Below are 22,345 nucleotides of genomic sequence, written 5' to 3' on the forward strand. Positions count from 1 at the left end.
AATCTAGAGAAAAACAAAAAATAAAAAAACTGTACATACTCTCTTCTATTACATCATAGCTATGTTGCAAATCAGCCAAATTGATTTTTTTAATCTAATTATTTCACCGAGCGGTTTTGTAAAGCTTTTTGACTAATGCTTTTGATGCGGGTTTTATTTTCTCATCATTTGTATTCAAAATGCTATCCCAAACTTTAAAGTACCAAGAACATCAGTCAACCCTCCCCCCACCCACAAAAAAAACCCCAAAACCCTCATGCATCCAAATAGATATCCATGCATTCCCACCTTTTTGAGCCTTGCAAGAAGACTGGCTACATGTTCATGCTGCTCTGTTCTAGCGAGGTCTTCTGCTGTTTTCCCATCCTGTTAAAGACAAGTTATTAAGTGCAATCACTTCCTTTTGTCTGCAACAGAAAAACATGTGCAGTGTAGCTCAGTTCTGCTCATGGCAGTAACAGAATAAAATCGCTGTCAGAAGGAAATGGATTAGAAAAAACAGCCAGGATTAACCCCTAAACTGTAATCCCCCTAGTTTGTTTAATCATCCAAAAAAAGATAAGAAAATTCAAAACAACCGCCTCTCTTTTGCAAAGTGGTATCTTGACATTACAGTAACAGGATGCTTTGGAGTCAGAGGCTTAGACCAATGCCAGTACTCCCCTCTGAATGATCATTCTTCACTCTCCCATTTAAATATACAGGATGTTAGTGGATGGCAGAAATATCTAGATACATATTACATACCACATACAGGTTTAAAAGGCCACCAGAAGGACATGCATCAGCATATTTATTGCTATGTAAAGCAGGTAAATTATGTTTATTAACATGTAAGCATTGACAGTGGTGAATTAGCTACTGGATCTAGGTTTTCAAAAAACAAAGTGTATGTGGCTTGTGATTTAAAAAGCGTCAGCAAATTTTAAAGGAGAAGCAAAGCTGTCTTCAGCATTCTGCTCTTGACATTTAATTACCCATGTTTCATAGGTCAGCAGTTTAATATGAACTGAGTCGTAAGAAAAATTGCTTACTTTCTTTACTCTCTTAAGACTATATTAATGGTACTGCTTTTGTGCTGTGTTTGATGGCAAAACAATTTTTTTATTTATGATTCGATTTAACTTTTTTTTTTTTTTTTTTTTAAAGACAAGACAATAACTTTGCCATGTTTACAAAAAATTATTGGTAAATTAAATCTTTTGGGGTTTCACTCCTTATTCCCATCACATCCAGTTTTTTATGCCAAATCTGCATTGTCATAAGTAGCGCATAAGATGATTGACAAATTACGGCTTTCACATCCATAAATCTAAAATAAAATAAAGTTCACTGTATATGTGCATTTTCTTTGTTGAAATAAAATGTTCTTGTCTATGAAAAGTCAAGGTCTACTTACAGGAGACATTTTCAGGCTCCCATAACATTCAGTTTGAATACCACAACTTTAATAACTTCAGACAAGGTTGTTAGAGATTCAGGAATAGCAATGTATCACTATCAGGAAAAAGCAGGAATTGAAACTGACAACAAGTGAGTAAATTTAAATTACTATTTTCTCTGTAAATCTCTTCCTCAGTTGCATAGTTAGCTTCTGCTTTAAACAAACAAATATTTGAATTTCTAATACTTTCCTTTTCTTCTCCCTGTCAGCTTTTTTATCTAGGGAAACCTACTTTCTCTCTTCTGACCATCCTATACGATCTGCTGTTTTGGTCTTATGTTCTTGTTGTTTGAGGAAAAAAGCTGGTCGAGTGGTTCGGGTGCTCTGGGATTCAGGAGACCTGGGTTCAACTTCTGGCTCTACCACAGATTTCTTGACCTTGGGCAAGTCACCTTTTCTGTGCCTCTGCGTCCCATGTATATAATAGGGAAATAGCCCTGCCCTACTTCCCAGGGCTGCTGTGAGGATAACAGCATTAAAGATTGAGAGGTGCGCTGATACTCTGTAATGGGTGCCATATAAATAGTTTAGATAGATAATTAATCCATTAGCCAATCCTCACAACACCTCTGCGAGTAATTCTCCTGCTTTTACACCTGGGCAAACAGAGAGCAAGGTCAAGTGATTTGCACAAGAGATTTATGTATGGAAGGGGTGCATAAGCAAACCAGTATCCTATCCAGCTTCCTCTTTGCTCTGGAAAACACTTATGAACGTGGACTGAAAACCTAGGAGTCATGGAAGGCCCATAATGCTGTGAAATCAGTGTGATTGGGACTCGGAGACTGCACAGGACCCCAGCAAGATTTTTGCTCCACAGAGCCAAGCTGTGAATCAGCCCTCACAACCTAGGTGTGAGTGGTCATGGGGCTGAATCTGTACAGCCCACATTAGTCACATCTGTGACAGTGGAGAGGTAGCTTCTCTAAGCCATATTAACAGGGTGACAGAACCACACCCAGCCCAAATAATTGGAGTTTGATACTCACAATTTAGCCCTATATGGGATCTCTAAACAAACTGCCCCGGAATGCTATGTAAAATATAAAGCTGTATTGTAATTTATCAAAACATAAAATAAAACCCATGAAAAATAATAAGGTAACCATAAAAAAAGAAAAGCAGAAACAAAACCTTGTGTAAAGAATCCTGAGAGCCCTGGGGGGTGGGAGGAGGGAGAATTTGTGACTTTTAACCCAGTGATGATAATAAATTGTCTTAAATTCTGGTCACCTCACTTCAAAACTACAGCTTAAACCACTGTGAACTGTGAAGAGGGTCACATCAGCAGGAAGGATTATTATGAGCAATTTAGGTTTAATTAACAGAGAATATGCCATTTGTGGGTTAGGTATTACTGGCTGAAGGAGGCATCTAATCCCATGGAGGGGAAATATAAGGAACAACATTATCCTTCTCTTATGTCAATCATTATGAACACAAAGAAGCTGCAAAATTTTCTGGCTGCGAAGTACAGCATGTATTTGCATATTACAACATGTATTTGAAAATATACACATGCAGCTGAAATATAATGTTTTTTTGATAAATGGCTTTCCTACTCAAGCTAACTTTACAAATGCTTTACAAAGAAGAGCAGTGGCTAAGCAAACTTGGCATCCAAAAAAGGCCTAATTTTCCCAAGTGTGAACAAGTATTTAATATGTGCATGCAGATTAGGGCTTGTCTATCCTGGCAAGTTTCTGCGCAGTAAAGCAGCTTTCTGCACTCACACTGCAGACGTGTACACACTGCCAGGCCAATCTGTGCACAGAAACTCCTCAGTTGCAACGCTGCAAAAAACCCACCTTGACGAGAGTTGTAAGGCTATTTGCGCAGAGGCTCCAGTGCTCTATTGCCAGTGTAGACACTTGACTGCTTTCTGCGCTGTAATTGGCCTCCAGAACTGTCCCGTAATGCCTCAAGTGACTGCTCTGCTCATTGTTTTGAGCTCAGCTGCCCCGGAGACATGCGCCCCTCCCCTTTCAAAGCACTGTTTCTGACAGCCCTTGCGTGCTGATCTGCTCCGGGACACACAGCAAACCATTAATGTGGAATGCTCATGCTGTTGAACACAGAGGCAGGTGTGCGTGAGCATGTGTGCGCGCGTTATGCAGAGAGCCCAGGAAGGGAGGTGGGGCCTGATGCTGGAATTTCCCCCTCCCCTGTCTCCGGACTGGTTCCTTCCTGTCTCTCTCTGAACTTACAAGACAGCATGCTGACACACTCTCTGTCCCCCCAAACACACTCACTCTCTCTCCCACTTCAGACACACACACACCCACACACACACACCCCTCCCTCCCCAACTTCAGTTGAAAAGCAGCTGGCAATGTAGTAGGATGCCCATGGAATAATGGGATTGAGAAACCTGCATCATCTGACCCTGTGCCTGCCCCATGAGGCATTGCAAACTCTTCCCAAAGTACCCTGCGGTAAGCTGCACAGTGGGATAGCTACCACAATGCACTGCTGTCTTTGCCGTTGCAAAAGCTGCTAATGTGGATGCGCTCCAGCATCACAAGGAGCACAGTGTGGATACACAACAGTGGTTTAATTCCAGTGTTTTAGTAAAAGTGGTACAACTTGTGGCGCAGAAACTTGCCAGTATAGACATACCCTTAGGCACAATTACTGCACTTTGATGCAAACTTGGTAACTGTACATGCAAACAGCTAGTTACATGTTTGCACATACAGTTATTCAAATTAAACACTTTGGGCATTTAAAATTCCAGAAGATACCAGATAATGGAACAATGGAAATGCCAAACTCCATGTGTGCATACAGCACACTTTTTTTTATTATTATTGTTTTTAAACATCCGAACAGATTGCATTTTCCAGGAGCATGAACATGCTTGCATGTTCCGAGTGATTTTCTCAAACCACTAAAAACATTTATACACTCAAATTACAAAATTAAATAAAAATTTGCAAAAATTACCAATCTCCAGCCCAAAGTTAATGTTTTAGGCATTAAGGAATCCTGAAAAATGGTGCTCAGAAAAGAATTTAACTAAAAGCTTCACAGAGAACAACCACTAGGACCTTCCACATAAGCTTAATATCAGACTCCAGTAAATTTAAAACAAAAAAATGGAAACTTCACTAAATCACCACGTACTCATTCTCTCCACTTCCCTCTTTCCACCAACATGCTCATTGCCCTGATATTTGTGCACAAACAGCAGTTTCTTCTGTTTAATCAGTCGGCTTCTCCTGCCAGTCGTAGGCCTGGTCTACATTAGGATTTTACATCCACACCCGAGAGATGTGGCTAAACCGACCTAACCCCTAGTGTACATGGCACAAGGTTGAATGAAGAATTCTTCTGTTGACCTACCTACTACCTCGTGGGGAGGTGCATTACCTATCATCAGCAGAAACAGTGTCTACACTGAAGTGTGACAACAGCACTGCTGTAGTGTTTTAAGCATAGACATAGAGTCATCACAATTCACTCTGTCATCACTTTCAAAGAGATCTAAGCTAACTGGAAAAAGGAACGCCTCTTCTGGAAGAAGCACGTCTCGTCCACACAGATAGTTATACCAATATAATTACAATGGTATAGTTCCGCTGGTAATTTTCTACATGTAGATAAACTTTTTGTCACATCACAATCACTTCCATGGTGTTTAATGCTGATGTTACAAATACTGAATCAAGTACTCCATAAAATAGGAGAATGAGGATAAGCTGAAACGAAACAGCTTCAGTTTATGCACTTATTTTGTTAATTAGAAATAATGAAACCAGGAAAAAAACAAAGGAAACTGGAAACTTAAAATATAGTCAATATAAAAAAATGTATTTTCAGGTACTAAATATGTCTGAGGCCCTGTAAAACCATAAAAATTGGCACAACTGCATTCACCTTCTCTCTTTTAAATGTTTCTCTCTCCTGTGTCACTTTGTGAAAGACCCATACAAACTGGAGATATCAACAAGCTAGCTGAATATAGAGGGAAACAGTGAAACTGGACTACTACACCAAGTGCTGTCAAATTCACAAAATAAACAAGTAGATGCATTTTTTTCTTTAATCTCATTTATCACACTTTCCAGTGTAATTTCTGTAAGAGGGGAGCTTTGAAAAATATTGGGCTCCTGGCTACACATAAATTATGACTTGACTTTCACCAATATGGACTCCAGCAGGAGTTTAGCCTGAATAAGACATGCTGAATAGGGCACATGGTATTTTAGGATGATCCAGCTGTATTTCTTTTGCAGACAAATGGTATTTGTTTGTTAAATATATGGGCAATGTTGTGTGATAGCTTGTTGTTCTTCATCGCTCCCCTGGATATGCTAATCAAGGGAACACTTCTCAACCCTTCTGAGAATGAAAAATAACTTAGGTGGTGCTGATGGAAGCAGTGGTGCAGATCAACATGACAGACAGTAATTGCTTTACAAGTATATCTGAATGCTAGCTCACCCATTCACTCACCCACGCATATATGCCATGAAATATTCTTTTCACTGCGGTAAGATGAAAACCTTTTGAAAAAAAACTCTTAAAAAGATTTAAAAATGTGTTTATACAGGTATATGACTTGCAGGGAAAATGGCTAAATTGTGCTTCAATTAAAATAGAGCAACACAAGTAACTTTCAGCTAAGGTCCCGTGGATAAGTGTATAGGATTCTGTATCTTAATTTGTTTTAAATTTATTATTTATCGGGGTAGGCTGCATCTGTCCATGGGCAACTGAGAATATTTGTCAAGCCAGAGTGATGTACTGTAGTCTAACAATTTTTACTGTTCCAAAATACAATTGTAATAGGAAACAATTTAAAACAAAAGTGATGGTCTATTACTGTAAGCAAACCAAGTAAGCAACATAACATTTGTTATACTTACAGAGGTTAAAGCTTCTACGTTGGCACCAGTGAGACAGAGGTACCTGACAACATCAAGGATTCCATTATTTGCTGCCAGATGTAAAGGTGTTCGTCCATACTAAGAGGGGGAGAAAAAATAAGTTAACTTTCTGTTGATGATGCGCAGAGAGCCTGACTTTCAGGTATGTTTATTCTATGCTAGAGATACACCACCTGGCTTCTGTATACATGTACCTACACAATTAAGGACTGGAAAAAATTAGGTTAATTTGATTAATTTTATACTCCAAGTTTAAAAATTGAGCACAACTAATTTAAAGTCTGATTTAATCAAAAATAAGATTTGAATATGGGACACTTAATTAAATAAGTCAGATCTACAACATTTATGTGAAATGCCCTAAAATTTTCACTAGTGAGTGAGAATTTCTCTCTGACTCCCAGAAACATTAAACAGCAGTTTGAATAGCTAAATATCGACTGTTCCTGCAACATTGGCTCCATAAGCTTGGCAGCTGTGGATTCTCCTCCACAGTCACATATTGATGAAAGTGAACAAAAGAGGAGGGGAGTTAAGGAGATGCCTGCTCTGCAAGCCCAAAAGGTCACCGCTCCCTGAGAATGCCAGTGACAGAAAACATCTACAGCCAAGAATATTAAGGACTAGGGTAACAGTACTTGTAAACCTGCAAGAGAGCAGAGTACGCTGAGGAGCACTGTGAACCAAAACTTTTCTGAAAACACTAAAAAGACTAGAGCAGATGGGTGGTGGAAGTGGAAGACAGGAGAGAGTCTGAAAATTAGAAAATGAATGGATGAAGTAAGGACATGGAAGCAAAAGAGTCTAGATAGTAATTTAGGATCTAGAATATACAGGGACAATCTTTAAGAATATAGAAATACGGGATTTACTAATAAGAGTGGTACCATACTGTTGTCAGGAGGACAACGACTGCTGAATGAAATCATTGTCATCCTGACCACAGCAGTCTGCTAGCTTGTCTTCTCTCATCTTTACCTTCTACAGTATTAAATTATTATTTTGTAAGAGTCTCACACTCCCATGTCTTAGTTGTTCCTGATTCTCTCTCACTAATGCGGTGGTCCTCGTATCATCCATTTCCTATCTCTTTCCTGTTCACATCAATAGACCTGTCTTTGCAACATTTTCTGTTTGTATCTCCTCTCTGCATCGACTTGTGTGTCATCTTTCTCTCTTCTATAATTTCTCTGCTGTGACCTTAAATGCTTCCTTCTCAGAAGTAAACATTATTTCTCTTTTATTGTAGTCTCTAATATAGTAAAAAATATTAACTGGAAAGATCTCTCCCCGCCCCTCCAAATATATCAATATGAAGCTCTAGGGCACAGGTCAGCAAGTCAGCATCTTGCATTTATACTGGTAGATGTCATTTGTGGACACAAGATAAATGCTTCATTAAGTTAACTGGTTCACATAGTAGGGCTTGTTTTTCAAGATAATGGCACTATCTCCATATGCTATATGAAGAGAGCTCTTCTCTTCTAGAGACCTGGAATCCAAAGTCCATTCCACTCGCGCACACTACTACAGCCTTAAAGAGTAACAAGACAAAAATCCTTAACCATATGTGGAAGGCTTTCTGGTCCATTTACTTTTAGGTGTTTATTTTTTTCCACCCTACTTCTTTGAGGCCAGCCAAAGCTTCTCAGTCATGAAAAGAGGTGCTAATCCAGCCTTGGGCTGTATTAACCCACCTTCCCAAAAATGTGTTCTCAGCCATGGATCTGCATTTAATTGCCTGATCAGTCACGCTTAAGCCAACACTAGGAGGTGGAGAGCTCATTATAATAAGCTTTCCACTTGGCAGCTGCTGATCTTTAGATTTTAAAAAAAATATTGATTGCACTGGGCCAGACTTTTAAGCCAAAAATCCACCACCTTCCATAGCTTTGTGCAGCACAGAAGATCACAGAGCTTTTGTAATGAATGGAAACAATTAGCAATATTGTATTACAAGAATACTTTTATGTTTTCCTAAGAACTATAACACCTTTTAAAATAAATGAATCACAAAGAACAGCACAAAGACCTCTACAATTAATTGTTTTAAACTTAGTGGGATATAAAAACTGCATGATATTGCAGTATTCTCCCACCTTTGCATAATTAGACATTCAAAGCAAAATACCAAGCACTAGCCACACAGTATGTCAGCAAAGTCTAATGGCTGACATTAAAGCTTTACAAACTAGCAACAGGAAAAATTCCGGAAGTGCGTTACTGTTATTTAATGATCCTAGGCAGAAAGCTAAAATACTAAACCTGTTAAGAATTATATTTAGTTTTCATACACCCCAATCAGCTCTATTGCAATGAGAGGGGCCACCAAAGCACTAGTAACTTGACTATCTGAGACACAACACTATTGGGTGATAGCTCAGTGGTTTGCTAAACCCAGTGTTGTGAGTTCAATCCTTGAGGGGCCCATTTAGGGAACTGGGGTAAAAATCTATCTGGGAATTGGCCCTGCTTTGAGCAGGGGGTTGGACTAGATGAGATTTTTTAATATATAGAAGTACTCATTAATAATAATTATGATTTACTTATAGAACTGTTAATCATCTTTATTACTTAATTTAATACTCCTTTAGACTACCAACAGAATATATGAAGTATACAGCATTCCATCCACTCCCTGTTGCCTAAACATCATCTGCAAGAAGTAAAGCCATACTACCGGACAAACAAGTTGGCACGTATATTAACATTAGGACAGAACAGAAAAGTTTACCGATGCAACTAATTCAGTTTGTTTCTTTCCGCATGGATTTTCAATTATTATCTCAACTGCTCTACCTTTTTAAGTTCTTGAAAATGTTTTCTATTTGCACTTTGAAAAATAAAAGGATTTTTATACAATAACTGTTATAAATTAAGAGAAGCTCAGCCACCCAAAAAGGTAAGATATTTAACAGAGAAGTTCTGTACCAGCACTGTTTTTTGTTTACCTTATTTGTAACATCCAAATTACAACTTGCTTCACCGAGTGCTATCACAATAGGGACATTCCCATCTTTGCAGGCCACATGCATAGGGGTGTTACCATGTCTGTCTTGGAAATCTACAAAACATCCCTGACCGATGAGAGTTTTAACTACTTCCATTTGACATCTTCTCACTGCAAGATGCAGGGCTATGTGTCCATCCTGAAATCACAAGACAACTGGTCAGTCACATTCAAAAAAAATCCAACCATTATGAAGTGATTTATACAAATTCAAGTATTTTTCCACAGATGTGTGGTAATTTAATTATGGTAGTGTGTATTGTCCTGCCTTTTGGATCACAAGCCATAACAATTTTGTTTTCCCAGCACAAATCTATTTCAAAACAAATCAACAGTTTTCCCTGAAAGTGGTAACGTGGCTAAGACATACTAGTGCAAGTGTTTGTTGCCAGAAGGTGGCCAATGCAAAAGTCACACAATCTGCTTAGAGAATGGTAGCTTCTGAGTGGAGCAGCTCCTTCTTTATCTGAAACAATTTGGGAGTGGGAGGGTAGCAGGACTCAAAAGTGATTCCATTTAATTCTCTTATAAGCAAAATGTTTTATCAGTGGCATGCAGCAGACCTTTGAGATCAGCACTGTTTAAATGCAATAGAAACTCCAGAAATAATAACAACAACTACCATGACCAGTATGCTAATATAAACAATGAAACTCAAGATTTCTTCAATACCAGTCATGAGAGGAAAAAATAATTCTGAATTAGTGCAACTGTTAAAAAGCTGTAGTTTAGACTGTTGGAAAACAAATGATTTATTCTCTTGATCTGACACACAGGTATTGAAGGCAAGTGATAAACCCATTGCCTTTGTCCTTTAAAAATGAATAGCTTATTGCCAGTTACAAGAGTCAATATTTCAGTTATTTTCTGTATAAAGAATGTCTGTCAGCCATAAAGTGTGATGGACAGATAAACAGATTTAATAAGCTGGTATTACATGAATACAGACATAATAATGGAATGGTTATTTCCAATATGAATGAACAAATCAGTCAGCAACTTTTAGAAGCAGCCATCAATTTTCTCTTTATAATTCATTAGAGAGCTTATATTTTAAAAAAGAATGATTGCTTGAAGCAGTCAAATGAAGTATTTTAAAGAAAGTAATTTAGAGGTATAAATAGTCCTGTATCACTCACGTCCTCTGCATATAATTCCTGACTAAATGTGACTCATTCACCCGTAACTAACCTTGTCTGTTGCATCAAGGTCAGCTCCGTGTTCTGCCAAGCATTCCACAATATCATGGTAACCTCTAGCTGATGCTGTCAGGAGTGGAGTTTCCCCTTCTTTGTTTTTAATGTTCACATTACAACCTGCCTCACAAAGTGCTTTGGCAACAGAGTAGTAGCCATGCCAAGCAGCACAGTGCAAAGGAGTTTCTTCTTCCTATCAATAATGACAAATCAAAATAAAAAACAGCTGAAACTATGTGCTAGCAGTGCCCATTCCTCAGCTTGTACTGTAAAACCAGAAGAAGGGGAAGGAAAAGAAATCTGTCTATTAAAGTTAAATCCTATAAAATGATTTAGCATCACTATAATGTATTAAGCTAACTTTCTCAATGTGGGCGTACTTCACCCTGACACACACAATGATTGTGAGAACTCAATAGCTTCTCTTAAGCATCTGGATTCCAGGAATACAGATTTCTCAGTACAAAACATAACAGTGATACCTGACTTGCCTGCAAATACTGGCACCACTGTCTTGCTGTTTCCATGCAACTGAAGCTAATTATTTACCTAGGTTCTCTCATTTGAAAACATGTCCTCATTCATATGGAACTATTTCACTTATGTAGGGATTAGGCAAGTGGTTGAAACAAAAAATTTGGAGTGAACTCCAGTATTCAATTTCCAGATCTGAGTGTGATTTGCCTTCCACAAGTTATTTAAGGTTAAAGATTTTAAAGCATACTTAAGTGACTTAAAAACATAAGCCCCAGTTTCAAAAGTGACTAAGGAAGCTAAGACGTGTTAAAATATTTATCTTTAAGCTCTTTGAGCCTCATAAAATTGTTATGGGGCTAACTTAAGGTTTATCAGAGACATCCAAATGTTCTACAAAAGATGCAATTGTAAGTGCAACGGGTTATAACAACAACAAAGCAGTTAAGATAAAAAAGAAGGGTCCTTCTGCAAAAAGACAAGGGCAATGGGACTGTAGATGTAACCTCCTCACCCCTCCATTGAGCTATAAGGGAAGGGACTTGGCAGATACTCAAAGCTCATACTACAGGCGATCATACTCAGTAGAGAGGACTCAAGCTTTCCATGGTAACTGGAGAGGTAACAGTCAGTTATATGAAGCCTTTAGACATGCATGTATGGGGATGGCCTCAGCTGACAGACTGAGAAAGGGTTGGTTTTGAAATTTTCGCCTGCTTCCCTGTTTCTGTGACTGCCCGAGTCTGTTCCAGATTCTCCCATTGCAGACAGTATTTTGAAAGACTTGAGACGGTCTGTAGGGAGAAGGAACTCCCAAGGACTGAGAGACACTCGAGCTTGGAAATTGCTTGAGTTTTTTGGATGATACATTTCCCTTTTCACCTCCCCCAAATGGGCTCCAATTAATAGCTGAAATATGTTAAACATGTCTTCTCTAAAGAAATGCATGTTTCTTCTCTGAGTTTAATAAGTTATCAAAATGACATCTATATATTTTTGATAACTTATAATTTGATAACATTATATATCTATCTCTCAAATAAGGAGTTTATCACTTTGGCTCATCATTTTCATCAGTCACAGAGAATTTTGGAAGGATCTGCTCCATAGCTGAGTCAATGGCCTGTCCAGGTGCTAGCTGAACCCATGCTGTGTAAACAGAGGTGCAGTTCTCTCCATCCTTAAGCTTCTGTAATTCATTTCAAGACCTTGGTGTTCTATCAGGATAAAGGTAGCTTTCTCATGTACACAGTTTATGGACAGTCTCCATTTATTAGGAGGTAAAACAAAGTGGTTTTTATTTGAAACATGGCAAATATAAAGCAAGACCAGAAGTTATGGTTGCTTATGCTGAATGAACTCATGTTTCTGTAGGAGGAAGAGCTGATACTACCCACCTTGTCTTGAAAATTGGGATTGGACCCAATGCTGCAGAGATATTGAACCACATCTACATGACCATACCGAGCTGCCACATGGAGCGCTGTCTCTCCAGACTGCAATTATAGAGCAAGCACATTCAAGTGTTATTTCATGTGTCACACTCCCATGAATGGAACATCAGTGCTCTGTGAGTTCCACTGGCTGCCTGGGAGTTTCTGGGTGGAATATGAAGTGTAGGTTTTAACATTTAATGCTCTAGATGGTTTTGGACCCAATTACCTGAGAGACCACCTCTTCCCATGCCATACTGCCACAAATGCAGTCAGTGTAGACATTCAAGCTACAGCTCCCTTGTTATAAATGGGGGGAGCAACTGGCAGTGTGTGTTATCTTGAAGGCCTTTCTTTTCTGGAATTTATTTCCCCACTGTTTGCCAGAGATCTGATCTGTCAACATACTCTATGATCCATCTTTTCTCCCTGGTACTTGGGGATGTATGTCTAAGAGGATAGAATTTTTGCCTGGGCTACTGGAGGCGAAGGTGCTGTAATTATTTGAAGCTTGATGAGAAGCTTATTATGTTGTCATAGGACACTAAAAAGATAATATATGGTTTTTAAATGTTGTAACGGCTCCTAGAGCATAGAATAGAATTTTTATTCGGGTATTAACATCTTCCATAAAGCAAAATAAATAGTTAATTTAGGCCAGGCCTACACTAGAAACAGGCTGGCCACTAAAAACCTGATACAGCTTATCCAGCCAAAGTAATGTTTTTGCCAGTACAGCTTGTACAAGTGCTCTGAGCAAAATAAGCTAAACTGGCAAAAGTACTTTTATGCTGGTACAACTGTGTCTATATGAGGACTCTTGTTGGCATAAAAATCAAATCCCTAACTGACCTTATTACAATGGCAAAAATGTCTAGTGTTGACCTGTCCTTAGTAACATTAGTGGAGATAAAGTAATTTTTCATTAGCTCTGAATTGCACTGAGCTTTGCTACATTCAATTTAATGTATAATTTAAAAAAAATTTCAAGACAAAATTATTTTCATTCAGGATAAATGAAAACAGGATCCTGATATTATCCTGGACATCAGTGGGGGATCCTCTTTATGAGAAACTGAAGCATTTTCATTAAGGAGCACGGAAAGTGCACTTATATACTTATCACACTCATATGCATGGGTTTATTTTCCAATAAAAAGACCATCACTACAAGACTACAAAACTAGCTATATTATTATTGTCACTTGACTTACAAAGACAGCCTTTGATACATGGCATAGCTGAGGACTTCTTCCTCAACAACTAGATCTGTCTCACTGATGAAGGATTTATCTATACTGCAATCAAAGGTGTGATTGCAGCTCAGGTACCCAGGGATCTAGGAAGTAGGCCTGCCTGGGCTAGGGTTAGAGATGAAGGAGGTTAGTTTCCCTGTCACAGGGTTAATGTTCTAGGAGATAGGTCTCCCGATGCTAAGGTCAAGCTTCTAGGAGGTAGGTGTCCATAAGTCAGGATTAAGGTTCTAGGAGGTAGGCTTCCCCAGGATAGGTTTGGGTTCTGGTTCTGAATGGTAAGCCTCTCTCAGCTAAGGCTAGGGTTGTAGAAGGTAGGCCTCCATGAGTTAAGATTAGGGGCTCTAGACGGTAGGACTCCCTGTCGTAGGTGTAGCACTGTAAGATGTGGTTCTTTCACAGACAAAGGTTAGGTTTCTAGGCCCTAGGCCTTCTTGGTCTAGGGTTATGATAGAAAGAAAAAAGGTTTCCCTGGGCCTGGACTAGGGCTGCAGGAGGTCGGCCGGCCCGGACTAGGGTTAGGGCTGCAGGAGGTCGGCTGGCCCGGGCTAGGGTTAGGTTTAGGTTTAGAAGTAGACATTGCTAGGATAGGGATAGGGTTTGAGGCGGTGGGACTTCCCAGGTAAGGGTTAGGTTTCCAGGAGGTAGGTCTCCCTGGGTTAGGATTATGGTTCCAGGGGGTTAGCCTTATTTGGCTAGGCTTAGGGTTCTAGTACTAAGGCCTCCCAGGATTAGGGTTGCAGGAGGTAAGCCTGCCCCAGGCTAGGGTTAGGGTTCTAAGAGGCAGATTGCCCCAGGCTAGGGTTAGGGATCTAGCACTAAGTGCTCGGCAAGATAGGTTTATTTTTCAGGAAGTAGGTGTCACCAGGTTAGGCATAAGGGTGCAGAGGGCGTGCCTCCCCAGACAAGGGTTGTGGGAGGTAGGCTTCCCTGGACTAAGGGAAGTTTCTAGGAGTTCGGTCTCCCACAGCTAGGATTAGGGTTGTAGGAGGTAATCTAGCTAGCATGGCTTAAAAACAACAGTAAGCTGCCTGTCATACCCTAAAATACAGTTGTTTATAAAAATATACTCTCAGCATTTAAGTTGACAATGAAAAGAGCTTTTTCCTTACCTTATCCTTAACATCCAAAGGGCATTTACTCTCACAGAGAAATTTCAGAGTTTGTACATGACCATGTCGAGAAGCCCAGTAGACTGCATTAGATCCAGCCTGTTCAAAGTATTTGATTATAAAAGTAATGAACAAAAAAATTACACTTCAGGATATTCACTAGGCTACAACTTTGTGCGTGCACACACACTGACGTATGTGCTGAACAACAGTAGGCTCATCCACAGCCAAAATAAACCAACAAAACAATAAAACCAAGAAAATCTCCACAAGTTTTCCAGAAGAGCCAGGATTAGAGCTTTCATCAAAACTTTGACGTTTTGGTACTTCATGTCTGTTGAACAAGAGTTAATATCAAATTATCTTAACATCCCCGTATTCTCTTAAAAGATAGTTTGCCAAGCTACTGGGGGTGGAAGGAAGAACCATCAAACAACACTTCATGGAGATAAATACTTTCCCAAATATTTTAAGTCAATACATAGTGATTTAACAAGTTAGTGGCTCAGGCAACTTACATTATTACAGCAAAGCCACCACATTTATACTTTTTAAAAAAGTATAAATGTTTTTCACAAAGAATCCCCATTATAGCCTTTGCATTTTAATAGAAATGACAGCTCAAGTAATTAAACAGTACATTTATCATTCTGTAGCTGTTTGTTAAAACACTCTGGCTAATTTGGTGTAAGAGAAATATTAAACTAATTCAATGAAGACAGTTTCTAAAGTATAAACAACCTTTTAAGATTAATAACTTGAAATAATTTACTACATTAGCTGAAATAAAACCCACTATTATGATAGAAAACTCATTAGTAGCAACTAAAGTTGTTAGCAAAAAGGAGAAAATTTATTTGTGTCTTTGTCTTTTTGCTATATTAGAAACTAGATAACTGTATTCGCCAATAGTTTCTTTCTTTATTTCCATAAAAGATCTGTCATGACCTGCTTGTCTCCTGCTAAAATGTACTGGACTAAAGAGCACTTAAATAATTATTTACGACAAAATACAATCCTGACCTTATCCTGAATATCAATACGGGATCCTCGCTTTATGAGTAACTGAAGCATCTGAATGTTTCCACAGCCAGCAGCAATTAGCAGTGGAGGTGTTCCATGCTGAAAACAAAGAATAAAAAATGGAACAATATTGTCTTTTGAGAGATTTGGATGTGGAGGGGAAGAGTGCTGAAATAGCAATTTGGACTTACACATTTACAAAGGAACTACTGATTTTCCATATTATTGAGAGAAAGTCACATTTAAATAAATGGTCTACAGGGAATAATCTACAAACATGGGCCAGCGTTTTCAAATCAGGGTGCCTAAAATTAGGCTCTACATCTATATTTATGACCTAAATAAACACAACCTCATTTTCAAATGAGTTGGGCACCTGAAGTTCTCTTCTATTTAGGCTCCTAAATAAGGTTTTAAAAGTCTGAATATAAGCAGTGGGCACATTATTTTAGAGATACATGCCATCTTCCTTCCTGCCTTATCTGGCAATTTCATGTGACTGCACCACGAAAACAGACCACAGAGATCTTCAAGATTTTTTTGGTAATGACATCATGTAAAAATCATCCCATCTCAGAAAACAGCTGAACAAGACACATCATCTAACACTACCTATTCGAGCTGTCGGTTAATTGCAGTTAGCTCACACCATTAACTTAAAAAAATAATAATTAAAAATCACAATTAATTTCAGTTTTAATCGCATTATTAAACAGTAGAATACCAATTGAAATTTATTAAATATTTTTGGATCTTTTTCTACATTTTCAAATATATTGATTTAAATTACAACACAGAATACAAAGTGTATACTGCTCACTTTATATTATTATTTTTATTACAAATATTTGCACTGTAAAAATAAAACAAAAATAGTATTTTTCAGTTCACCTAAAGCAAGTACTGTAGTGCAATCTCTATCAGGAAAGTGTAACTTACAAATGTAGATTTTTTTTGTTTTTGTTTACATAACTGCACTCAAAACCAAAACAATGCAAAACTTTAGAGCCTACTCAGTCCTACTTCTTGTTCAGCCAATCGCCAAGACCAACAAGTTTCTTTACATTTACAGGAGATAGTGCTGCCCACTTCTTAATTACAATGTCACCAGAAAGTGAGAACAGGTGTTCACATGGCACTTTTGTAGCTGGCATTGCAAGGTATTTACATGCCAGATATGTTAAACACTCGTATGCCCCTTCATGCTTCAGCCCCCATTCCAGAGGACATGCTTCCACGCTGATGACGCTCGTCAAAAAAATAATGCATTAATTAAATTTGTGACTGAACTCCTCAGGGTAGAATTGTATGTCTCCGGCTCTGTTTTACCCACATTCTGCCATATATTTCATGTTATAGTAGTCTCAGATGATGACTCAGCACATGTTCATTTTAAGAACAATTTTGCTGCAGATTTGACAAAATGGAAAGAAGGTACCAATGTGAGATTTCTAAAGATAGCTACAGCATTCGACCCAAGGTTTAAGAATCTGAAGTGCCTTCCAAAATCTGAGAGGGATGAGGTGTGGACTCACTACTTTGGATTGTTATCGAGCAGAACCCGTCATCAGCATGGACGCATGTCCTTGGGAACAGTGGTTGAAGCATGATGGGACATATGAATCTTTAGCACATCTGGCATGTAAGTATCTTGCGACAAGTGGACTTGTAGGCTCTAAAGTTTTACATTGTTTTATTTTTGAAAAAAGTTATTTTTAGTACATAATTCTACATTGGTAAGTTCAACTTTCATGATAAATTGATTGCACTACAGTACTTGTATTAGGTGAATTGAAAAATACTATTTCTTTTGTTTTTTACAATGCAAATATTTGTAATAAAAATAAATATAAAGCGAGCACTGTACACTCTGTATTCTGCGATATAATTGAAATCAATACATTTGAAAATGTAGAAAATATCCAAAATATTTAAATAAATGGTATTCTATTATTGTTTAACATTGCAATTAATCACAATTAATTTTAATCGCTTGACAACCCTACTACCTATATCATATTTTCTGTTTCCTCTTTCTGTAGCCTGGGCTATTACCTTTTTTTTTTTTTTTTTTTAAAAAGTCTTACAAACCCAATTTCTGCAAGTGAATTATCCAAAAACATACTCAATTTTTAAAAGGCTGTTCAAAGAGGAGGAACTGATGCCCTGAATCTGGGATTCAAAGCGAACATTTTAAACGCAGGTATCTTCACCTGCATTAAGAAAGAATCCCTAGCAAAAGCAAAGGTTGAGTCCAAGAATAACACGTTTTAGGAGAGCAGCTGCTCCAAGCTGTGCATTGGAAACATGAATGTGAGTAAATATATTACATCATCATTATATGGCTGTTAAAAATACAGTTACAAAAGTTTTCTTGTGTAATTTATTCGGATATGAATGAAACCATCCTTAATCTTGCTCCCAATCCTGCAATCCTTTACTGTAGTCTTAAATAAATAAATAAAGTTATCAATTTGATAGTTGGATTTCACCCCCCAACAAATCCTCTTGCATGCTCCTAACTAATATTCACTCCCTTTCACTTCAAATACATCCCCTTCACACCAACACATACATTAAAGCCACTGGTATCCAGGCTGTCTCCTTTCCTGCCCACACCACACCAAGGATACATGACACATGTCCTACCCCACCCCACCTCCTCTATCAAATCACTGAAATGTAGGACTGGAAGGGACCTCAATAGGTCATCTAGTCCAGTCCCCTGGCATTGAGGCAAGACTATGTATTGCCTGACATCCCTGACAGATGTTTGTCTATTCTTAAAAACCTCCAATGATGGAAGCAACAGAGGGTCCTGTGGCACCTTTAAGACTAACAGAAGTATTGGGAGCATAAGCTTTCGTGGGTAAGAACCTCACTTCGTTCTTACCCACGAAAGCTTATGCTTTAGTCTTAAAGGTGCCACAGGACCCTGTGTTGCTTTTTACAGATTCAGACTAACACGGCTACCCCTCTGATACTTGACTCCAATGATGGAGACTCCAGAACCTCTCCCTAGGTAATTGGTTCCAGTGCTTAACTACCCTGACAGTTACGAAGTTTTTCCTAATGTCCAACTTAAACCTCCCTTGCTGCAATTTAAGCCCACTTCTTCTTGTCCTGTCCTCAGTGATTAAGGAGAACAATTTATCACCCTCCTCTTTATAACAACCTTTTATGTACTTTAAGACTTATGTCCCTCCCCTCCCCCCCCAGTCCAGTCTTCTCTTCTCCACATTAAACAAACCTAATTTTTTCCATCTTTTCTCATAGGTCATGTTTTCTGGATATTTAATAGTTTTTCTGGGTAAGAACCAAGACTTGCATCTGAAGAAGTGAGTTTCTTACCCACGAAAGCTTATGCTCCCAATACTTCTGTTAGTCTTAAAGGTGCCACAGGACCCTGTGTTGCTTTTTACAGATTCAGACTAACACGGCTACCCCTCTGATACTTAATAGTTTTTGTTGCTCTTCTTTGAACTTTTTCCAATTTGTCCACTTCTTTCCCAAAGCGTGGTGCCCAAAACTGGACACAGTACCCCCCGCTGAAGCCTTATTAGTGCTCAATAGAGTAGGATAATTACTTCTTGTGTCTTTCTGGCAACACTCCTATAATACATCCCAGAATGATGTTCACTTTTTTGTAACAGTATTACATTGTTGACTCATATTTAATGTGATCCACTATAGCCTCCAGTTCCTTTTCTGCAGCACTGCTTCTAAGGCATTCATTTCACATTTTGTATTTGTATTCCTTCCAAGTATAATAGTTGGCATTTGTCCTCATAGAATTTCATCTTATTTAATTCAGACCATTTCACCAGTTTGTCAAGATCATTTTGAATTCTAATCGTCCTCCAAAGCACTTGCAACTCCTTCCAGTTTGCAAACTTTGTAAGTGTACTCTCCATGCCATTATCCAAATCATTTATGATTATATTTACTGTTTCCCCCATATGCAGAAAGCTTTCTACCCTGTAAAAGAAGGATATTAGGTTGGTTTGTCGAGGCTTGTTCCTGACAAATCCCTGCTGTTACTTATCAGCTTATTATCTTCTAGGTGCTTACAAACTGATTGACTAATTACTTGCTCCATGATCTTTCTGGATATTGAAATTAAGCTGACTGGTCAGTTAATTCCCTAGGTGGTTGTCCTTATTCCTCTTTTCATAGATGGGCAAATACAGTACCTTTTTTCAGTCCTCTGGTATCTCTCCTGTCCTCTACAAATTCTTAAAAGATAATCATTAAATGGCTCAGATTGCTCTTCAGCCAGTTCCTTAAGTATTCTAGGATGTATTTCATCAGGTCCTGCTGACTTTAAGATATCTAACTTGTCTAAGTAATTCTGAACTTGTTCTTTTCCTATTTTAGCCTCCGATCTTATCGTATTTACACTGATGTTTGCTATGTTAGTCATCCGATCATTGCTAACTTTTTTGGTGAAAACACCACTTTGGCCTTTGCTATGTTTTCTGTTATTGTCTTTCCCTCCTCAGTGAGTAATCAGTCTGTCCTTGGTCTTTCTCTTGCTTCTCATGTATTTGTAAAATGATTTCTTGTTACCCTTTATGTCCCTAGCTAGTTTATCCTCATTTTGTGCCTTGGCCTTTCTAATTTTGTCCTTACATGCATGTGGTTTTTTTTATATTCATCCCTTGTAATTTGATCTAGTTCTCACTTTTTGTAGGACACTTTTTGTCCGGTTTCAGATCATTGAAGATCTCCTGGTTAAGCCACTGTGGACTCTTACTATATTTCCTCTCTTTCCAATGCATAGCTACAGCAAGTGCTGCAAACACACACATACCCATTGAAAAAGGTACAGAAGGAGCTTTCCTCCCACCCTGTAGCCCATTGCACTCACAAAGGGCAGGTTCCTGCCAATGTCCTGCACACAGGTTCATGCACTCCTGCATGTTCTCCTGTGATGTTGGTATGGAAAGGGGAAGGTTTTGACTGGAAAATGAAGTAAACAACACTCCTTTCCCTGAATCCATCCCCACCCCACCAATTTCCATCATGATTTAAAATATTTGTGGTTATATTTAATTGCAAGTTTTAGGGATTTTTCTTTTTATTACCAAAACTTTACTGTTGCTTGAAAATCAGCACAACATTTCTCTACATTTCAGAGGCCTAGAAAAAAATATTACGGCTTCCATATCCAGACAGTTTGAGAGGAATGAACAACGAACTCCTAACAACTTTTCCTAGAACAGCTTACAAGCCATTTGACTGTTAGTCTTATTTCAAATATTACATTTCTATTTTACAGCCACATCACTCTATACAAGAACAAACAGATATCTGCTCCCCCTACTTGTCGCAGCACAGACCTAACCCCATACCTTGTTGGGTTGATTGACATCATAATTAGTCAGAGATCCCAGGAGATGCTGTAGTCCAGGAACATTGTCATCATTGATGGCATGAATGATGGCTTTCATCACAAATGAATCCTCCTCATCCTCATAGTTAACAAGGAAATAGGAAAAAAAAACACCATTTGCTTTCAAAATAATAATAGTAAAAAAAAAAAAAAAAATCTCCCGGTACCTGTCAGGATAAGCAAAGAAAATTAAATTTTCAAAGCACTGTACAGCCATTTAGCTGCAAGACTGGAAAATGTATTCACAAGAGTCACGCGGCTAAAATGCAGGAACACTGCTTGGAAAATTTACCCTAATAAGATGTGCATTTTTTCCACATCTGTACACATTATTTACTGCATGAGATTCCAGAGAAAGTCTCTCCCCCACTTTGTTTCCTTTCTGGAATTTTCCATGTATCATCTAAATGGAGAGTTGTATAAAGTAAAGCTGAAGATGCAAGTTATGATAGGAACTTGTTAAAAAAATGCATCTAAAACAACAATATAAGATGCAAGTACAAACCTTGTACTTCCCAGGGATGATCTGTGTTCTCCATGAGTAAGTCAGCAAAAATTCACAGAAAAGAAAATCATGTAGCCTGATTTTTGAATCACTCTAATCTTCCTTATCCTGAGTTTATTAATGTTTTAAACACTAGCATTTGCCTGCTAAAGAGTTGGTGTGACATATCTTCAATGGTGACTCAGTGTTAAAAAGTATAGCAATAGGAGCAGGAGTAGTATATGTTAGAACAAATTGCACAAAAGTAGAACGATAAGAAAAGGACAGTGGAAGTGAGAACATGACTTGCACTGGAGGGATAACAGGAGGATAAAATGGGTAGCAAAGAAGTCTCTGCAGAATTTTTGATTTTTAAGACTATTAATGCCCAGAAAAAAGTATGTTTACTTCGTTCTAATGCATTAATGTTTAAGCTTTGCTGATCACAGGATATTTCCTAAAGACTGCATTAAAACCTGAAGAGCAAGCTAAAAAGAGAAAGCTTCCAGATTTACAAGCTTCTAACTATAGCTCCCAGGGGCTTAAACCTAAAAGGCATACACCTGTATAAACTGAAAGGAAGTTTGTTTGGCCTAGGGTCTAATGTACTCTCTAGGCCCATCCTGCAA

The 22,345-nt window shown here is 38.3% G+C and overlaps 1 protein-coding gene across 6 annotated transcripts in view; it reads right to left on the reverse strand.

Moving 5' to 3' along the window:
- DAPK1 (death associated protein kinase 1) overlaps positions 1-22,345 on the reverse strand; it is a 117,619-nt gene that overhangs the window by 20,002 nt on the left and 75,272 nt on the right. For all 6 annotated transcript variants that reach the window (XM_005304301.5, XM_005304299.5, XM_065550421.1 and 3 more), the window contains 8 exons: positions 21,192-21,311; positions 15,838-15,936; positions 14,815-14,913; positions 12,414-12,512; positions 10,538-10,735; positions 9,288-9,485; positions 6,316-6,414; positions 289-366 (listed from right to left, as the gene is read on the reverse strand). In XM_005304301.5, the coding sequence (XP_005304358.2) occupies positions 289-366; positions 6,316-6,414; positions 9,288-9,485; positions 10,538-10,735; positions 12,414-12,512; positions 14,815-14,913; positions 15,838-15,936; positions 21,192-21,311 (990 nt within the window). The remainder of the gene's footprint in view (positions 1-288; positions 367-6,315; positions 6,415-9,287; positions 9,486-10,537; positions 10,736-12,413; positions 12,513-14,814; positions 14,914-15,837; positions 15,937-21,191; positions 21,312-22,345) is intronic.

The sequence above is a fragment of the Chrysemys picta genome, chromosome 6 (assembly GCF_011386835.1).
Source record: "Chrysemys picta bellii isolate R12L10 chromosome 6, ASM1138683v2, whole genome shotgun sequence".
Lineage (NCBI taxonomy): Eukaryota > Metazoa > Chordata > Testudines > Emydidae > Chrysemys > Chrysemys picta.